Source organism: Penicillium oxalicum, chromosome VI (assembly GCF_001723175.1).
Source record: "Penicillium oxalicum strain HP7-1 chromosome VI, whole genome shotgun sequence".
In the NCBI taxonomy this organism is placed as follows: domain Eukaryota; kingdom Fungi; phylum Ascomycota; class Eurotiomycetes; order Eurotiales; family Aspergillaceae; genus Penicillium; species Penicillium oxalicum.
This window is the reverse complement of record NC_064655.1, coordinates 3,609,830-3,626,795: the sequence shown is the minus strand read 5'-3', so window position 1 is coordinate 3,626,795 and position 16,966 is coordinate 3,609,830. Positions and strand designations below refer to the sequence as shown.

Here is a 16,966-nt window from a genome sequence, read left to right as displayed (position 1 = left end):
AATATCACCCGCCGAGATTGGTACCTACATCAATTTTCATGTAGGTATCCAAGATTGAAGTCAATGGCAAGGATGGCATTGATGCATCAGTGAAAAGCTCCGTCTTCGCGGGCTCTTCCTCTCCAGACCATGCTCAGTGCACTTGGATCATCGAGACAACGCACTCTATGGGACCACAAAAATGGAAGACGCACCCATTGACTCCAGAACATATCTCGAGTTGGAGCAGCGACAGGAACTTCCACTTGTTGTCATTCAGGTGTATATGTAACTATCGGGTGGGGGGCGCAGCTCGCAGATAGAAGGAAAACACGCCGCTCAACAGCTTTGAATATCCTTGCAAAATTGCAAAATTGCAAGAGAGAGAGAGAGAGAGAGAGAGAAGAGAGAGAGAGAACCCGAGTTCGAGCGCTGAGCCAGATGGACTACGCCGACATAGCACTCAATGGTATCCCTCAGCGAGTTGTTGTTACTGACGGCGCAGGGAAATATGACAGAGAGAAGAATGATCTTTATTGTTGGTGATTTGCGAGGAGACAAGCCAGACACAGTAAGGAAAAGGAAAGTGATAAATCCTGCAGACGACAGCATGGAGAAAAACGCTCTAGGCCATCACATGATCGTAGCTGGGTCTGACCTAGGCAAACACCTGGAGAGGGCAAGATCTCTCGTACCACCATAATAGATGCATCCCAGTCCTCGTCCACAATCTGTTTCTGGGGTACTACCAACTGTTCCTGCTGAAGGTAGCTAGGATCGCAGGTTCGCACCTACTACAATGACTGAGATTCCTCGTGGCGCGCTGGCACCAAGAGTGGTACCATCTTGGGGGGGGGGGGGGGGGGGGGGGGGGGGGGGGTGCTCCATTTGGACAATCTCACCTAGCGTGCGAGTTAAATTAAAGATCGCAGGACAGAGGACCCCTGCCCGGTAACCCTGGAGAAAAAAATACATCTGGGTCAAAGGTTGAAATCCGTGTACCCGTGAGAAAGTGAAGGTGTACATGGAATAAGTATCAATTGGTCTATTTGCGATGCGGGGCTGGGTCTATATATACATATGTGCCTCCGCGTTTTTCGAGGGATTCCCACGGCACTTGAATGGTCTATAAATTGATAAAAGGTCGCACCTCGCAGTAATGATTACGCGGCGACTGCAATGGTAATTCACTTTGGCGCGAACGCTCAAAACGCCGGGGAGTGAAAATATCGGGGGAGTGTCGGGTGCGCCAGTCGGATGATAATCGGGCTCGCCTCTGGGTCGCCTAATTTACTTGGGAGCAGCGGCCTTCCAGAAGAGCCAGGCCACCGCGGCGACCAACTTGATGCCCGCAGCCATCCACAGGGCAGATTGCATGCCTCCACTGCTCCGACTCAACCATCCTCCAACGATAGCCCCAACCAGCAGGAAAACCACTCCACCAACTCGACGATTGCGTTTGACGTTCCCAGTGGGTTTGTCCGTGATTTTGGGGTCCGAAGCAATGTCAAAGTAGACACTAGTCAGGACTACCGTGGGGATCTCATTGTACCCCAAAGAACGACTGCAGGTCATTGCACCAGCCGACTGGAATGCGAGCAGGCCAATAGGAATTAACTCAAGGAAAAGAGGTCCCCCAGTGAGGCTCATGTCGCTGGATGAATGCGGAATCAGATCGGTCTGGATGATGGCGACGGCGATGACGATGAGAATAGTTTGAATTAGGAACGAGATAAACAACGTTCCACGACGCAGGGGCCCGACCCGGCGCATGACGGCGGAGAAAATCATCGCGCCGGAGAAGAAGGAGAGGATGGAGACAAGGGACTTGAGCCAGCCCCATGGCTTACTTGTCGGTTGATTGGAGGCTCCCAGGCCCAAGAAAATGGTATTTCCTGCGACCGATCAGCAATCAAGGTTTCAATCGGCGTCGGTGGTTGTAAGAAACAGCATGCATGATTTCTTTCGAATCGGTGTTGAAATGGGGGAGTCTTACCGGTTTGCATGCCCAAGAAACAGGACCAGGCATTGTAGGCGCTGCTGTCACACAGGCCTGTAAGGAAACATAGTACCAAACATATCAAATCCGCGTTGGCCGGATCCAGATTTTGTGTCCATCGCTGCGTGAGCGTCGACTTTCGTGGGGTTTGCGATGTTGTGCTGGCTTCGAGATCCGATGCCGGACCGGATGGCGTGCTCTTTTCCATAGCTACTGATACGCAACGTTGACCTCCGACCGAGGGCGAAAGAGATGGGGGGGGGGGGGGGGGGGGGGGGGTGGCACGGCGACCGGGTTGGGTGAGGAAGACCGCCTGAACAGCGAGAAGTTGTCGCGAAGTGTCGCTACTCTGGGATTACTTGCGACTTGAGAGTGAAGAGGGAACTAATGAATGGGAGAGATGGATGAAAGGAATGGACGGTTTGACGGAGAACGCGGACGGAAGGCTTCTCGTTGGGGTCGTTTCCTTATCAAGTCTCCGCGATTGCTGGAAAAGATTTTCAATTTAACTGTTTTTCTTTTTTACTCCGTTGCGCCTTTCCGAGAACACTAAGCCCTGTTCGGCTCAGCGTCCCGCAGTTCAGATCATCAAGTCCAGCGGGTATTGCCGACCCCCGAAACCACCGGAGGTCTTCAAGTGCCTGCGACCATAAGTTACTACAGGATTTGGGGTGTGATGAATGACGATCCAAAAGCGATAGATTGAGGTTATTCAAAGTCCCCTGCACTTCTCTAGCTTGTTCCATGATCTCTGTCTTTCCCCATGTGTACTTTACAACTTGTTGGCTCCCTAGTACCTATCTACTCCTGTGGTCTGTTATGTCCTGGCGGCCGGTCATCATTCACTTGTCGGACAGAAGGTGAACCCTGTTCGAATTACCAGAAATTTCCAATTACTGTCTCCCGCTCATAGTTCCCCCGTCCCCCCACCTTCAACACCTTCCCTATTCCGGTAACATACGGCGTAGATCAATCCTTCCCTTTCGCCCGAGAGTTCCTGTCACTACATACACGCCCGTCCGGCTCCTTCAGAAGGCTGACCAGACAGATTCTGGGCGATTCGAGGAGACACTTAGCTCAAGGGCTTGGCCGAAAGCTCAATTGGTCAAAAAATCGTGGAGCACGAATCCCTCTGCTTCAATGAGGTGTTGCCTAAACGGCTATGCAAGGGTTATGGCAAAAGGGTACACCCACTCGGCCGTGACCTGCACGTTCAAAGTTTCTCCAGCAACGCATTGAGAATTAAAAGTGGTCGCGAATTACGCGCTTGGATGCCCATCCCTTTCCCATGAAGCGATACCATTGCAATGATAGATTTGTCGTGATTTTCTATTGCCATGAGAAGCGCGTTTTCTTCACCTACTCTCTCTCTCTTTCTTAAATAGCCTAGCGCAGCCAGAAAGAAAATGATCCGCGTTGACCCTCGATCCCATCACCGCGAGGTTTTACATGGAGTTCTTCATCTCTCGCAAGGCGGCCATGACCTCGACTGGATCGGTCTTGCCCGTCACCTTCTGAATCTCGGGGTCCTATACGGAATCAGAGGGAGGCATCATAACTTAAATCGGCAGATACACTGGACTTACCTCAACACGCATAAACACGTTGTGGAGCTGGAAAAATCATGATCTGTCAGCTTCGATAGAAAACAGAATACCACTGCTCATGCAGGAAAAATTTTAGCTTCTTACCTTCTCATCCCCAATGGTAAATTTGCCCTGCGTTTCTTTGTTCGCCTCTGCGAAGGCCTGGAGCTTCCGGATGGGCTCAGTTTGCGACACGTGCAGGCAGAACTTGACGTTGGCCTTGGTGTACTCATGGCCGGGCTTGGAACGGGTACGGATGAGCCTGCGAGATCTTGAAGCATAAGGAAGACGCAATACCGCATTAAAAACTTACGTAGACCTTGGTATCATCAGGTAGAGCAGCTAGTGTCTGGTTCAGTGCTCGGTGCATTTCTGCGGCATTACCCTCAAAGAATCGCCCACAGCCTGGATCGGGTTAGATGACTTTTGTTGCAGTGATACCTTTATGTCGACACAGTTCATCATGGACTTACCACCGATGAAGAGAGTGTCTCCAGTGAAGACCACTCGCTGATCCCCATCTTGCATAAAGTAGCAGATGCTGTCCTGGGTGTGACAGGGGGTGTGCAAAGCGCGGACCGTGATGCGATCGCCAATCTTGAACTCTTCACCATGGGCAGGGGTTTTTGTCACGGATTTGCAATTGCTGCCACCAATGACGGGGAGCTTTCCAAATTGAGCCAACTGAAGAAACCTCGTGAGCGATGGGTTCAATCTGCGTAGAAGCTCCTTCCAAGAATCTACAAACCATTTCATCATTGCCGCCGGCGTGATCCCAATGGCTGTGACCAGGGGTCAGTATCGTTGACTGGGCCGGGTGGTACGAGCACACCTACTGGTGAGTATTGACAATAGCCATCAAATCAATTTTGTTCGCCCCGAGTTGGGCTTTCAATTCCGGGGCCACCCTAGAGTATCCGTATGAGCGTGCCTTTTTTTTTCTTCACGGTTTACATCCTCATCGAGGTCCAATTAAGCATGTTTCACGTACTCTGGAGGGTTGGCAGGGTCGATGATGACTGATTTCTTGGTTGGTTCATCGGTGACCAGGTGGGCGTAGTTATTGCCTTTACCGGTCCCTGCGTTGGAGTTAGTCTCAGGACGGCGCTTCTCGTTGACGGAGGCTCGGCGACTGGGGGCCTGAATTGCAATGACACCTACACATGGGAATTGACTGGATATGCATCTTGCGAATGGGGTGAATGCGTTGAAGTCGAGGCTGGATTGACCGAACCGCTTTTCCGAAGCTCATCACAGGACAGATGATGGAGAAGGATGAAGGTAGAGCCGGGCGGGGCGGAACAATAATCACTACGTCCTCGTGGGAGAGTACTTGTGGTAGCTGACGGGATTTGCGGTTCGGCTCGGCGTTGCACCGATATGGTTGGAAGTAATGGGGGCAAGGGGCTTGATAGTAACTCAACTATGGCGTGCCGCTGTAGTATTTGGGTGGTTGTACACGTTGGCACGTGTACTTGAATTGTCACTGTCAAAGCGGGTGATGTCATCCGGGCAGATTAATACCTACCTGTGAATGCTACGCAGGGAGTACTAGGCAGTTAGTGCCTGAGGCCAGCTAAGGCGTGAATGACTAAGCGATTCCTAGGTCCCGCGCCAACAGCCGAGGCCTTAATGTCTCGGCGGTGGACTGCTATTCTATTCGATTGATAGATTCAGTTGGGGAACTAAAGAGCTCCCTTTCCTTGAGTATTTCAGACTCTTAGTTCAGTTTCGAGACAGCAAGGTCCACCGAGAGCAAGGCAGGTTGGAAAATTCGGACGCGGGCATTTTTTTTCATATCGAAGTCATTCACGCAAGATCTGCCAGCAGAACGGATTGTGTAGATTTGGAGGCTCTAATTCCATGGGATCAGATAAGCCTTGATGACCCTATTACTTAGCCACCGCCACTCCCAAGGATCGATTATCACAATGATTTGCAAGACTCCAGCCGTGCCTTTGTAGGATTTCCGGCAGACTGTCGACAGGGTCATTGCCAGTGTGGTTTGACGGTGAAGATGCTTTAGCCCCATTTCGACCGCGCCTCTCGGGCAGCGATGTTTGCTGTACAGAACGAAGTTTGCTTGCTAAGAGCTGCGTCCAGTAGGATTTATCACTCTCGCAGACTGCAGTCAGGTATTTCCCTGGTAAAGTTTGCCGATGAGATTCCCACGTGCTCGAGACGAAAATGTGTTCCAACCAGAGACAGAGGGCCTCCGATTGCGCACTCTCAACGGATTCAGGTGAAGCAGACAAAACCAATGCGTTGACGAGCTCTTCAGTCAGGAATTGTGGAAATAAAGGCTGGGTATCTGCCACTCTCTGCAGAACGGGATCCCACTTTTCAAATATCGCATCCAAGGGATCGCCCAGCCTGAACATCAAATTAATTATCTCTGTGCTGTGCAAGGCTTGGAGGTCTTGATGACTTACCTTCTTTGCGGCTCAATCAAAGCACCCATTTCCAGGAGCAAAACTGGTATCTCCGCTATCGCCAAGACCACGCCATCTGCGGAGGAACAGCAGATTTCTAGCAGTTGCTCGGCCACAGCAGCCTCCTGTCCGCGTTTCCGCTTCTTCTGCGCTGATCTCAGATTTGAATCTTTCATAAACGCCTGCAGGACCTGACGTATGGCTACGCTTGTCGGCGCACCACTGTGATAGGCTCGCAATGGGGCGCCGCCCAGTCCAGCTGGGTCCAGCGTGGCCCAATAATTGTCCCACAGCCACTCCAAAGAGCGTTGGGTAGCCTTCCGAAGAACAGTGAGCGATGGAGGCTCGCGATGCGTCGCCTCATGTCGCAGCTCCACGAATGAAGCCGGAAGACTGAGATCCATGGCTCTTTGGAACATCGTCTTCCGGGGACCGGTGACTTTCGTATCTACCAGACCCGTCACAAAACTGTGCACAGTTTTAGCTTCTAGAAAGATTTTGCGCGACATATTTCCTTCTTCTTTCTCGATGGAATATATGGTGACAGAGAAAACATCATAGAGCATCACAAGATCTCCAGCCAAGCTTTTGGGACTTACCGACAAAAGGCCGCCGAGTAAGTGGCTCGAATTGAAAAAATAGAGTTCCGTTGCCCATCATCATGAAGAATTGCATCTGTCAACAGGGCAGTGGCCTCTACATGGTGAGGAATATTGCCACGTAGTTTCCAAGCTGCTACCTAAGCGAAAAGAGTCAAATCAAGCCCAATCCATTGGAAAAGGGGTGGGGGGAAGTTGAACAAGGTGGACAAACCTTTGCGCATGCCTGAGAGCGCATATCCGGCCCACAGTATGATGGGGGCGGATAGAACTCATCGCGAACCTCGAGGAGATGGACTCGGTTTTTCCACGGGGTGAAAATGACTTTTGCCATGATATCACCACTGGCGAGCCTGATCGCGTTCAATTCTTCCGCTCTCAATCTTAAAAGAACCAAAAATAAGAGCCAGTGTCTATGTAGCGGATTCGATTGCTCCCTCGCGCTTTTGATCTGGAGGAAATATTCACGGAACAACGTTAATCCATTAACTAAATTCACCCGAAGGGAACTACGGGCGTGTTGATTGCGGATGCACAGGTCGAGGTGGCTCTGCGTCACATGATCATACAGTACTGTAGTAGCTCTCAACCTAATCCACATCACCGGACTGGAGACTTTCCCGTCAAGAATGACTGACAATCGCTGGACTATATTCTTTTTGATGGAGAACAATATTTGGCAATCTCGAGTCAGCGTTCCACTTATGATGGTTCCGTGTCCCTCTTGAAAAGCCTGCTTTCCGGACTTGTTCTTGGGTGTCGGGTCACGGCAATATACTTCTAGGCTAGCTACCACTTGACAGTTCTACTGTGTCAAAGCCTTTTTTGTTTTTTTGGTTTTCTCCCCCTGAAAGAGCCTACCTGTACTCACTACAGTACAGTGACATCGGCCAGGCTCATTGTCATAAACTATTAAAAATCTGTTCCCACGAGAGTGCACAGCCACAGATCCACACATTCAGACAACTAATTTGCCCTGCCTGGCCGGCCAGTTTTACGGTATCCAGTAGCATGTGATACAGGGAGGACTGATCATCGCAAATGATTGTATGATATAATGACTGTAAGATTTGCGCAGAGAATGATCTTCAAGGCCAGAGCTCCGTCTCCTCCCACTTCCCACCCGTGCTGCCTGAGTGACCCTCGTCTTCGACAAGGGTCCACTTGCGTCGCCTGGGATCATCCCCGTTGGAAAGATCTAATTGCTCAACCTCTTCGGGGATAATCAAAACTAATCTGAAATTCCCCCGTGCAACAGGATCGTGGAGATCAGATATTTTTTGTCCTAGGCTCAAGTCGGGGTTGCTGAGCTGTTGAGTTCTGGGTTGACCAGGAGGCGGGTTGCGAAAAGAGCCTGGACGAATCATTAGCCAAATATCACACGACAGGCTCGTGGTCACAATTGCAAGTTCTTGTGTTCAGGCGGCAGCGGCATGATAAATTGGCGCTTGGAGTAGGTATCGAAGCATTATTCACAAACTTACCACGCATGGCGGGGGAGTGATTTGCAAAGTACTTCGTGATTGCCTTGTCCCACGTCCACTTGTTGGAGTCCACTTTCTGATCCCCGTCGTAATCAGGCTTGAGGCGCAGGGCATTGAACAATTGTGCCTGGAGATCTGATTCCGCTCCTGATTCTGGTGTGGGGGAGCCAAGATAGTATGCTTGTCCTTTAATCCTCCATTGAACCATGACCTCCTTAAGCCAGAACATGGCCTCAATGCTGTTCCCAGTTGAATCCAGCTGTTTCAGCTTTTCCATCCTGATATCGGTGGTGAGGGATAGCAGGTCGCTCTCGAACAAGGGCGCATTGCCGCCATCTTCGACCTGCTCGTCCATATCCTTTTGCCCACTCGGATGGAGCTTAACCTCTGGGAAGAAACCACGGAATCCGCATGTCCGAACACGAGGGACTATGCGTTGCTTAGCATCATACCCGACCGTCGCAACGGTAAATTCGTATCCTTTAGTCTTCTCCAGATGCGAGCTGATAAGATCGCGCCACGGAGCGCGGGTCTGACTTATTGGCAGCGCCCGTAAAGACATGGTGAGATTGGTGGTCGGAGGTTGAGGGGGTATGGGAATACACAGCGAGGCAGCAAGTCGGGCAGGAGGTTTTCAGAGGAGGCGGAGCAAGTGTAGAAGAAACGGTCTAACTCTGGTGTTAGCACTTTCGATCGATGATGACATGTATGGGCTATGACGAGAACGGATCCTGCGACCAAGTTTCAAGTAGGGAGGTTGCAGCTGCCGAGAGTGGCCGATTCCCGGGATCCGTGCCGACAGGGGAAGAACAAGGACAGTAATACAAGATCGATCTCAAATCCTGGAATGGCCTAACTCATATCTCAGAACGCTCACAGCGAGCTTGAAAATATGGCTCTGATCCTGCAAAGTTTTGGTCCGCTTCTGCAGAACCCCTGCAATTCAGATCTAATCCACCATTCGGCGTCCAGATCGATTTCGAGGTGATCGGTGACATCAATCGCCCGTGTGGCACGTGCGCAGATCTTATCAGCATCCAACTGTATTGCTTATCGATACAAGATCGGCGCATCTCCTTTGCCTTCGGAGGTCTTCATGAGGCCGTGCGCAATTTGTCCCATGGGGTAGTCGACACTTTCAGGATAGCAAAGAGAGAGTAGTGACTGATTATGACCCAGAAAGAAGAGAAATCGCCCGGAAGAAAGACCTAATAACTAGCACAAGGAAGAAAGCTTACTGCCCGCACATGTGAACCATCCTCAAGACAACGGAGCAAACATCGACTTACGGGTGAATGAAACATCGCTCCAGCCAACCTTCTACCCCCCTGACTTTGCATGATAGAACCCCTTCACGCTCCAATATTTCGCAAATTGATTGCGTTGTTCGGAAATGAGAGGAGAATGTTGAATGTGTGGTGCGTCTTCGAGAGCTGCAGCCCAGTTAGTTGCGTTGTAGTACAGCGTATTTCGACTCGTCTGAAACCGTGTGAAATGCCTCTCACAGTCACCTTTTCCTGAAGCAGAGGTATCAACAGCACAAATGGGCTATCTAGATTCTTTACATCATGTAATTGCTTCACCCGGTCCTAATATGGGATCGTTGTCACTGGATATCTGGCGTTATTTATGGCTATGACTGTGTCTTTCACGTTGAGAGACATCGTGGACATGTGTTACCATTTCCTCGAGCAGTGAGAATAAGCTCTTCAACGCATGAAGTTAAGCCGTGGATAACGAGATATTGTCAGTTAGCTCGTACGTATTTCCCAGACATGTGGGCGAGCCTTCCGATTCCAGAACTGTACGCATCGCCTATGGGCTCGCAATCTTGCCCAGAGTGAGGATCTCGCGAAAGGCCAAGTGAAAGCTCAAGTGAAACATAGTAGTAATTCACCACAAAATTCAAAGACAAGGACTGTTTCTGCGAGCCCGCATCTTTCTGTTCCTGTTTTACCAAGATCCTTTCGCTGGCAACCTCTGGTATGAACAGCTCTATCCTATTGAGAGAAAAGCTGTTATCCTCAATAGATTGATGGCACGGAATCTCTCCCCAGAAACCCTACCACCGTTGTCCTCTCACGCTCCTTTCCTTAGCCCTAAAGTGTCATTATACTCGGGCAAGAGGTTTGGGGCAAACGATATCAAATAACAAGTCGCTCACCACGAGCCAAGCGGGTGGAACTTGGTTGCCTAGGCAGGACAGAGCAGCGCGGATTGCCTCAACCAGAAGGATCAACCACTGGGTCAATCAACATATTCTGAGCAGTGCCCGAGCCATCGACATGAGAAAATATATTCGGCGTCGACCGTATGAGATATAATATCCCAGATGGCATTTTGCACTTCGGCCGCTGTATCAACTTGAGATAGCCAGCATTGTGTGATAATTTGTCCACAAAGTGTACCAGAAGTGTCAGGGAATTCTTTCCGCGCAAAAGGTTTCTCAACTTGATCACTCGGAATCTCCTCATACGGGCTGGTGCCTTTGAAAATCTCATAGAGAGTGGATCCAAGCGCAAAAAGATCCGTGCTCACTGTCGGCTGCTCTCTCCAATCCCGAGGAAGGTAAAACCGGGTCCTTTCACCAGACGATGGCTTTGAGCGATCTATTGAAGAGCCAGAGAAGTCTAAAATTCTGATGTCGAGTGTCGAATCTGACAAAAGATTTCGTGGCTTGATGTCACAGTGGATGATCCCGTTGCGATGCAAGAGCTCGACAGCTTCTGCGACTTGATATGCCCATTTCAAATTGAGGCCCATCGGCACTGACTCGTGAGCCCGAATATATGACTTGAGATCACAATTTTTCATGCATTCAAGCACGAGACCTTCTCTGGAATGGCCGAGCATCTGAACAAGCCTTTTATGTGGTCCAAGACGACGATATATGCTAACTTCTTAGCAATGTCCGGAATATGGTCTTCGATTTCGGGTCCTGGAAAGGGTGCCTTGAGCACAGTCCCGTCCTCAAGGAGCTCCACAATCCCGATGAGGCCTCTCGAGATCAGTTCCCCTTGAGCATCCCTCCAGCTAGTCTAGCCCACATTATTTGCAACAACATTTGGGTGCTCATCGATTGAGTTCACTTCTTTGTTCCCCTGGAGTTGGGATCTTAGCCAATCTCTTCCAGAATAGCGCAAGGGAGTGAAGAGGTACCCTTTCAACATCCCCACCTGGAGGCCGATCGATCATATATCGTAGCGAAGACATCCAAGACTATATCAAACTCTTAAAAGTAAACTCTATCGCCGAATACAGCCGCGTCGGTTCAGGCCCCAAAGCAAATACCATTCCAAAATGGAATCTTGTCTCGGGGATGATGAGGTTAGCAAGAAAGGAGCGGCTTGAATTGATACTCATCACCTCACGTGACGATCAACGTCGTGAAATACCTGCCGCCGTTTGAAGTGTACCGTGTCAGTGAGTGGCCTACCTCATTATAGATAGTACTTCAACTTCGTACCGTCTACAGGGTTCTGACTAATATGTGGCAGACCATAAGGTGTACCTGTGACCAGGCCACTGGATATCACCTCTACCGTCCGTACTATGTATCTAGCATCCACTGCGGTACTTTGAAATCCTCTGGCTCGGTGTTGAAAGCATTTTCTTTTTCAGGGGTTGTCCTTGCAACATTTCCTTTTTCAAACCCGCCATAATAGAACAGTGATATAGAAAATTAGATGATCAGTTTTTTATTCCTAGTCAGCGTGACGTGGTGAAAACTAGGCAGCAGGCAGGATAGAACGGGTAGGAGAAGGGACAGGAGGTAGAAAAGTTGATACGAGGGGTGTACGATAGCAGCATGGACACATTTGTCACTGAATAATATTCGTGGTGCTGGTCATCATGGTGAGAATATGAGAGGAGAAGTCAGATGATGCAATGTGACGTGACATAAATCAACAAAATGCCACCATTACCTTCATTGATTCGGATCCACTAGCCTTGCCTCTTATTCAATCAGTCTAGATAATTGATAGCATTCTGCGAGTCAAGTCGAAGGATGTCCTTGAGACGTATTTTTGAATTTACATTCTTGAACAAACTGTTTCTTAAGTTTCTCGCATTAATGCTAGTGAGCCCGTCTTGGTGACTCAAATATCGTGGCGTTCAGCTCTCTTGGCCTGATTGATGGAGGTCAGATTCAATTTTTAGAAGTGAACTTGTTCAATTTACAGCATGAATCCTGCTTCAGGGATATAAAGTAGCTTCCGCTATTCAAGCTGAATCACCTGTCCCCATAGCTCCTCAATTGCTGCCTGGTCAGACTGGTCCGTGTAAAAAAAGCCACCCAGGATTTCCCGAGCTACCTTCCAATCATGAATTCCCAGGAATGACGTTAATTCAACCAGTTGAGCAACAAACCACGAATGCCCTTCGTGGCTCCGGGATGCCAACGTCCCGATAAAAAGGATCCAAAATAGGACGTCAGGGGCCATTTGTTTGATTTTTGTCATGGTGGGAATTGGGATGGTAGAGAGTAGGGTTTGTCGTAAAGAATTTACCATTGATTGCATGACGGGGAAGACTTGAAAATTCCACACGCGCATGTTGAGGTAAATGAAGAGGGTCATGCGGAGGGGCTCATTCAAAAGGCTTGAGACCGTACATGAAGCCGAAGCGCTTGGAGCATAACGAACAGACATCAGTTGGTGCTCAACCAGCAAGAACAGGTCATTGTCTGTTCGCATGACTATTGAGGGCTGCAAACATGCAACCTCGTAGTACTGAATCGCACGTTGGCACATATGAAGCAATCTCTTCATACTATCTTCCAGGCCTGGATACCAGGGTGCTGAAAAGAACGAAGTGCCGAGAAGAGACAAGCAAGAAGCGGTCTCTTTGAATTTCTCGTCCAGTTGCATCGTGAGATCACAGGATGAATGAAATACTTTCGTCTCTTGTAATACATTGTTACGCCAGATCGATGACAAGGGCAGGGCAGGGGTCGTGTTTGTCAAAGCCGCTCTGATAACATCACCACTGGATTGAAAAGAGCTGGTTAGGATCAGGATGAGTGCAAAGCGAGTGAAAGATGTTCGCGGCGTACTGATAGATTTTAGATAAGACCATGTGCTCCAGCACTTCAAGGCCACCACTGAGCCGGATCAAGATATCCAGACCTTTTGTGTGCGCCACCGCAGCCTGAACGTTGCCTTCGATCGCCTAAAAACTGTCAGAGGTGGAAGACCAAGAAGGCGAACGAGACTCGGATTGAATCGTTACGGAGTGAAGGAAATTACCTCTACTGCCCTGAGGGACGCGACAATGAGGACAGTCGACTGAGCTGTGGCTGGGTTCTGAAGGAGGCCATTGAGAACCTGTAATGTAGTCCCCTGAAGGCGGATGTATTCCTTGATGGATTGTTGTGAATGCCAGCTCGAAGTATTGTGAAGAGCGTTCATTGCCGTCTGGTGGCCTGCAGCCGAGACAAGTAGCGTCAGTTGTATCACTGGCTGAGAAAGTCCCTGCTGCCACCACCATATGCTCATGCGTGACTTGTCGAGGGGGTAAGCGCCAGGAATGGTGAAGTGTCGCACTATGCCATGTCAGACGACATTTAAAGTATACTCATTTATACGGACAAAAGGATCCACGTACGGTGATGGAAAAAGGAGTTCATAAACTCAGTCATTGGGAATGCGGTTGACGAAAAAGGATCTATGAAACTATCACCGAGCATAGTTTTAGGGGACCCAGGGACAGGCGCCGGGGCAATCTGCCTGCGCTGCCGACCCTCCGTACCCGCTGTAGTTGCACCTGGATAGGATCCATCTTTTTGACTGCTCTCAGCTCTACCTCTGTTGACTCCTTCTCGATTAGGGGGGTTATATGGTAATGGAAAAGGTTGGCGAGGGATCAGTGATGAAGATTTTAACCTTCCGATCGCCGCAAGACGCTGATTTCGATGGCTCCTTCTCTGCGCGAACCCTAACTTCGCCTTGGTCACTGAGCGGTTCCGAGGGTTATCATCTTGGTAGTCGATGAAGAGAAATTCTGTCATGATATGACGAGCGCCTTGAGGTGGGATTGGGGTTACACCACAGATGAATGCGGTCTGTGGTTGATAGGCACGAAATGCCTCGACGTTCTTGTCTGCTCCTGATTTGTCGTTCTGGTGGGAACAAGTTCCTCCGCCGGCGCTTGAGCGCTGATTTGATAGGACGGAGATGAGCCCCACTCCAATTTTCCTCAAAGAAGATGGCTGACCAATGAAAGATAGTCCGATGCTGCGAGCTATGATTGGTCCGATAGGGGAATTTGATCTCGGTCAGGACAACATACACACCAGTGCCGGGCTCTGAGGCATGAACATGGCACATGGAACCTCTATGCCTCGTTCAACGATCAAGTGCTACCACTTTGAATGTTGTTTATTCTCGAAACGAAGCGCATGTATCTTTACTATAGCTTCGGTCTTCATATCCTTCACTTCGATCACATTTCACAGGCACAAATCCACATTCTGGATGCACCAAACATAAAGTCCTGCGCACCGTGCAGGTAAAACCGTACATACTCTACTATACACTTCAAGGTTGGCAGTGCGGACCTACCCGAGTCACATCGTGTGCCACAGATTCCGGAAGCTCTCCATCAGCAGGACCTAGTCAACCCAAGACCACATTAAGTTTATGCCAGCTGAGGCACCGAACTGGGTTTCCAGCCCCGAATGGTTTGACATGTGGATATCAAGGGCTGGTCGCATGGTACAGAGGAAGCCATATATATTGCTCAGGAACCTGACATGAGTCAGAGGTCGCAAGGAAATTATTCTTTTTAGGAGACCTGTATGACGAGAAGCCCCCATAGAGACTGAGACAGACATCTTGCTGTCCATGATACGTGGAGGTAACTACAAGTGTGAAGACTCCGGACCAATTTAATGGATGTTGGGTCTAAGGTTGTTCTGAAGAGACATCAGCATCTACTCAACAAGGAACCGTGGAGTGGACGGGTCAAGGGACAAAAACACTTGAAATCGCGGAACGATGTCTACAAGCTTGTATTGATATATTTCTATTCAATTGGATATGCGACGGATCATAGAGAATCAATGGAAAAGAAACTTATTTTACTAGATTGTACAGCGAACCATGTAGTATGATGCGACATCAAAACCCTCCCGCAACTTGGATTGTGCTCAACTGACCTCCAAACTTGACAATTACCCTCGAAACCTCGCAAATATGTGAAGAACAGGGACCAAAAGCGCCCGATACGACTTCCCGGGCTAGAACGTCTTCCAATTTCGTATGTTGCCACTAGTGATGATGTTGACCCCGATGATGCTGGACGTGAGCAGAACGGTCATGCTTGGCCCAAGAGCGCGGCGTCGGTTGGTGACGGGCCTGCGAGAGTGAGAATTAGCGAGCTGGATCAAGCGTAGAAGGGTACAAGTGCAATTTAATGAAGATTATGGGGAGACTCACGCTGGAGGACACTATGGCCGATGACGAGGGAGAGAATTTTCCACAAGAACCCGACACGAATAGTGGATTCGGAGCTTTGACTAACGGTTCATCGCGGTAAAAATGGCATTCTTTGCCAGAGATAGAGAAAAGCCAATTGCGACAGGAAGCCAAATCTGAGCACTTTTTTGCGCAGTCAGAAGCGTTGGGAATTTCAAATGAGAATGTCACTGGGGCATGGCTGAAGAGGGTGATTGTGTTTTCGTTGACGTTGCCCATACAGGGGAGGAAAGAAGCCGATGCTGAAGTTCTCTTCAGCTGGAGGGCGAGCAGGGCGCATGTGACCCAGTGTGAAAACATTTTGATTCTGAGATGACAGCGAAGTATGAGAAGTCGAAAAATGTGATAATGCGCAGCTTTTTCAGTGGGATTACCTTTCGGTAGATATTCTCGCGATGCGTATCGAGACAACACTCAAGTCATTTATGTACTATCCCAGATAGGAATAATTTCCGAAATTTGGCTTACTTGTCTCTGTTGCGACAGGAGCGTTGAGGGGCAGCTCGACGCTAGCGAATGCACCGTCCATATGGCTGCCTTGGTACAGTGAGAGATGTTCAACTATAGGAGTTCATTGGTCATCAAAGTAGGACTTGTGTCCCTTTCGTTAGTGTACTCGGGCTGAGATCAAAGTAAAGAGGGACTTAAGCGAGAGCAGTTTGTCGGTAGCGTACACTATATGGATTCAGACAGGAATGGTAACAATATCATGGCCGACGCTGCAGGATGCACGTTTGTCTCTTTTGGAACACTCTGGTGACTACGAATATGGGTCGAAGGGTCACTGTAATTGGCCACTATCAATCATTTAGTATGTACCTCCAAGGTCAGACCCCACAGGAAAATAGATGATTTGTAGTCGGTAAAAGTTCGAAATAGTCTTAATTATCAGGTGCCTTCAATTTGAGAAAGAGAATGGCCCATAGGTAGTTTTAGCGTAGTGTGCAAAGGATTAGCCCGGCGCGATGATTTCCGCAAAGCCCCCTCTATGGTGATATCGCGTGGCAAGTCAACAGCGATGTAATTAGGACGTTGAGAAGTTAAGCCCAAAGTAGACTGGTCGAACCCTTTGAATCTAAGTATTATCTCGAACGGAACTTATCCGACGAGATGCAAGTTAGTGTACCGGCCAATGGGATTTTACTTCCGCTCACAAGCTTGGCTTGGCAAAACTTTATGCTCCGCCATTGCTCCTGAAAACGGCCATGGATCTCTTGCTCCTTCTGTTCGTTGGCAACGGGTCAAATCTTCGGGCCGCGCGGGATCTGCCAGCCTGTGAACACGACTCGCGCTTAATGAGACCCACAGGCTGTTGCTGTTGCCTAATCCAGTAGAGGACCCGCTTAGAGTGAGATGAACGAAAATCTAGGGATAGCGCAAACTGTTTCACACCCCGACAGCGCTTCGAA

At 49.3% G+C, this 16,966-nt stretch overlaps 8 protein-coding genes across 8 annotated transcripts; all 8 read right to left on the bottom strand.

The window, feature by feature from the left end:
- Positions 1-1,269: 1,269 nt before the first annotated feature.
- Positions 1,270-2,186, bottom strand: POX_f08480 (uncharacterized protein; the record flags this gene model as incomplete). The annotated part of the gene is made up of 2 exons (XM_050117251.1): positions 1,270-1,874; positions 1,976-2,186. The coding sequence occupies 2 exons, from the start codon at positions 2,184-2,186 to the stop codon at positions 1,270-1,272; spliced, it is 816 nt and encodes a 271-aa protein (XP_049967390.1).
- Positions 2,187-3,423: 1,237 nt separating this feature from the next.
- Positions 3,424-4,750, bottom strand: POX_f08479 (putative hydroxyacylglutathione hydrolase; the record flags this gene model as incomplete). The annotated part of the gene is made up of 9 exons (XM_050117250.1): positions 3,424-3,507; positions 3,565-3,591; positions 3,670-3,804; positions 3,878-3,969; positions 4,038-4,248; positions 4,313-4,346; positions 4,401-4,472; positions 4,556-4,643; positions 4,726-4,750. The coding sequence occupies 9 exons, from the start codon at positions 4,748-4,750 to the stop codon at positions 3,424-3,426; spliced, it is 768 nt and encodes a 255-aa protein (XP_049967389.1).
- Positions 4,751-5,456: 706 nt separating this feature from the next.
- POX_f08478 (uncharacterized protein) lies at positions 5,457-6,929 on the bottom strand (the record flags this gene model as incomplete). Its single annotated transcript, XM_050117249.1, has 4 exons — positions 5,457-5,937; positions 5,997-6,464; positions 6,596-6,735; positions 6,810-6,929. The coding sequence occupies 4 exons, from the start codon at positions 6,927-6,929 to the stop codon at positions 5,457-5,459; spliced, it is 1,209 nt and encodes a 402-aa protein (XP_049967388.1).
- Positions 6,930-7,683: 754 nt separating this feature from the next.
- On the bottom strand, positions 7,684-8,641 carry POX_f08477 (uncharacterized protein; the record flags this gene model as incomplete). Its single annotated transcript, XM_050117248.1, has 2 exons — positions 7,684-7,949; positions 8,080-8,641. The coding sequence occupies 2 exons, from the start codon at positions 8,639-8,641 to the stop codon at positions 7,684-7,686; spliced, it is 828 nt and encodes a 275-aa protein (XP_049967387.1).
- A 1,685-nt stretch (positions 8,642-10,326) lies between these two features.
- POX_f08476 (uncharacterized protein) lies at positions 10,327-10,932 on the bottom strand (the record flags this gene model as incomplete). Its single annotated transcript, XM_050117247.1, has 1 exon — positions 10,327-10,932. The coding sequence occupies one exon, from the start codon at positions 10,930-10,932 to the stop codon at positions 10,327-10,329; it is 606 nt and encodes a 201-aa protein (XP_049967386.1).
- Positions 10,933-12,299: 1,367 nt separating this feature from the next.
- POX_f08475 (uncharacterized protein) lies at positions 12,300-13,720 on the bottom strand (the record flags this gene model as incomplete). Its single annotated transcript, XM_050117246.1, has 4 exons — positions 12,300-13,068; positions 13,136-13,251; positions 13,329-13,624; positions 13,687-13,720. 4 exons carry the CDS (start codon positions 13,718-13,720, stop codon positions 12,300-12,302), a joined length of 1,215 nt encoding a protein of 404 aa, XP_049967385.1.
- Positions 13,721-14,718: 998 nt separating this feature from the next.
- On the bottom strand, positions 14,719-14,811 carry POX_f08474 (uncharacterized protein; the record flags this gene model as incomplete). The annotated part of the gene is made up of 1 exon (XM_050117245.1): positions 14,719-14,811. The coding sequence occupies one exon, from the start codon at positions 14,809-14,811 to the stop codon at positions 14,719-14,721; it is 93 nt and encodes a 30-aa protein (XP_049967384.1).
- A 539-nt stretch (positions 14,812-15,350) lies between these two features.
- Positions 15,351-15,857, bottom strand: POX_f08473 (uncharacterized protein; the record flags this gene model as incomplete). The annotated part of the gene is made up of 2 exons (XM_050117244.1): positions 15,351-15,437; positions 15,519-15,857. The coding sequence occupies 2 exons, from the start codon at positions 15,855-15,857 to the stop codon at positions 15,351-15,353; spliced, it is 426 nt and encodes a 141-aa protein (XP_049967383.1).
- Between the last annotated feature and the right edge of the window lie 1,109 nt (positions 15,858-16,966).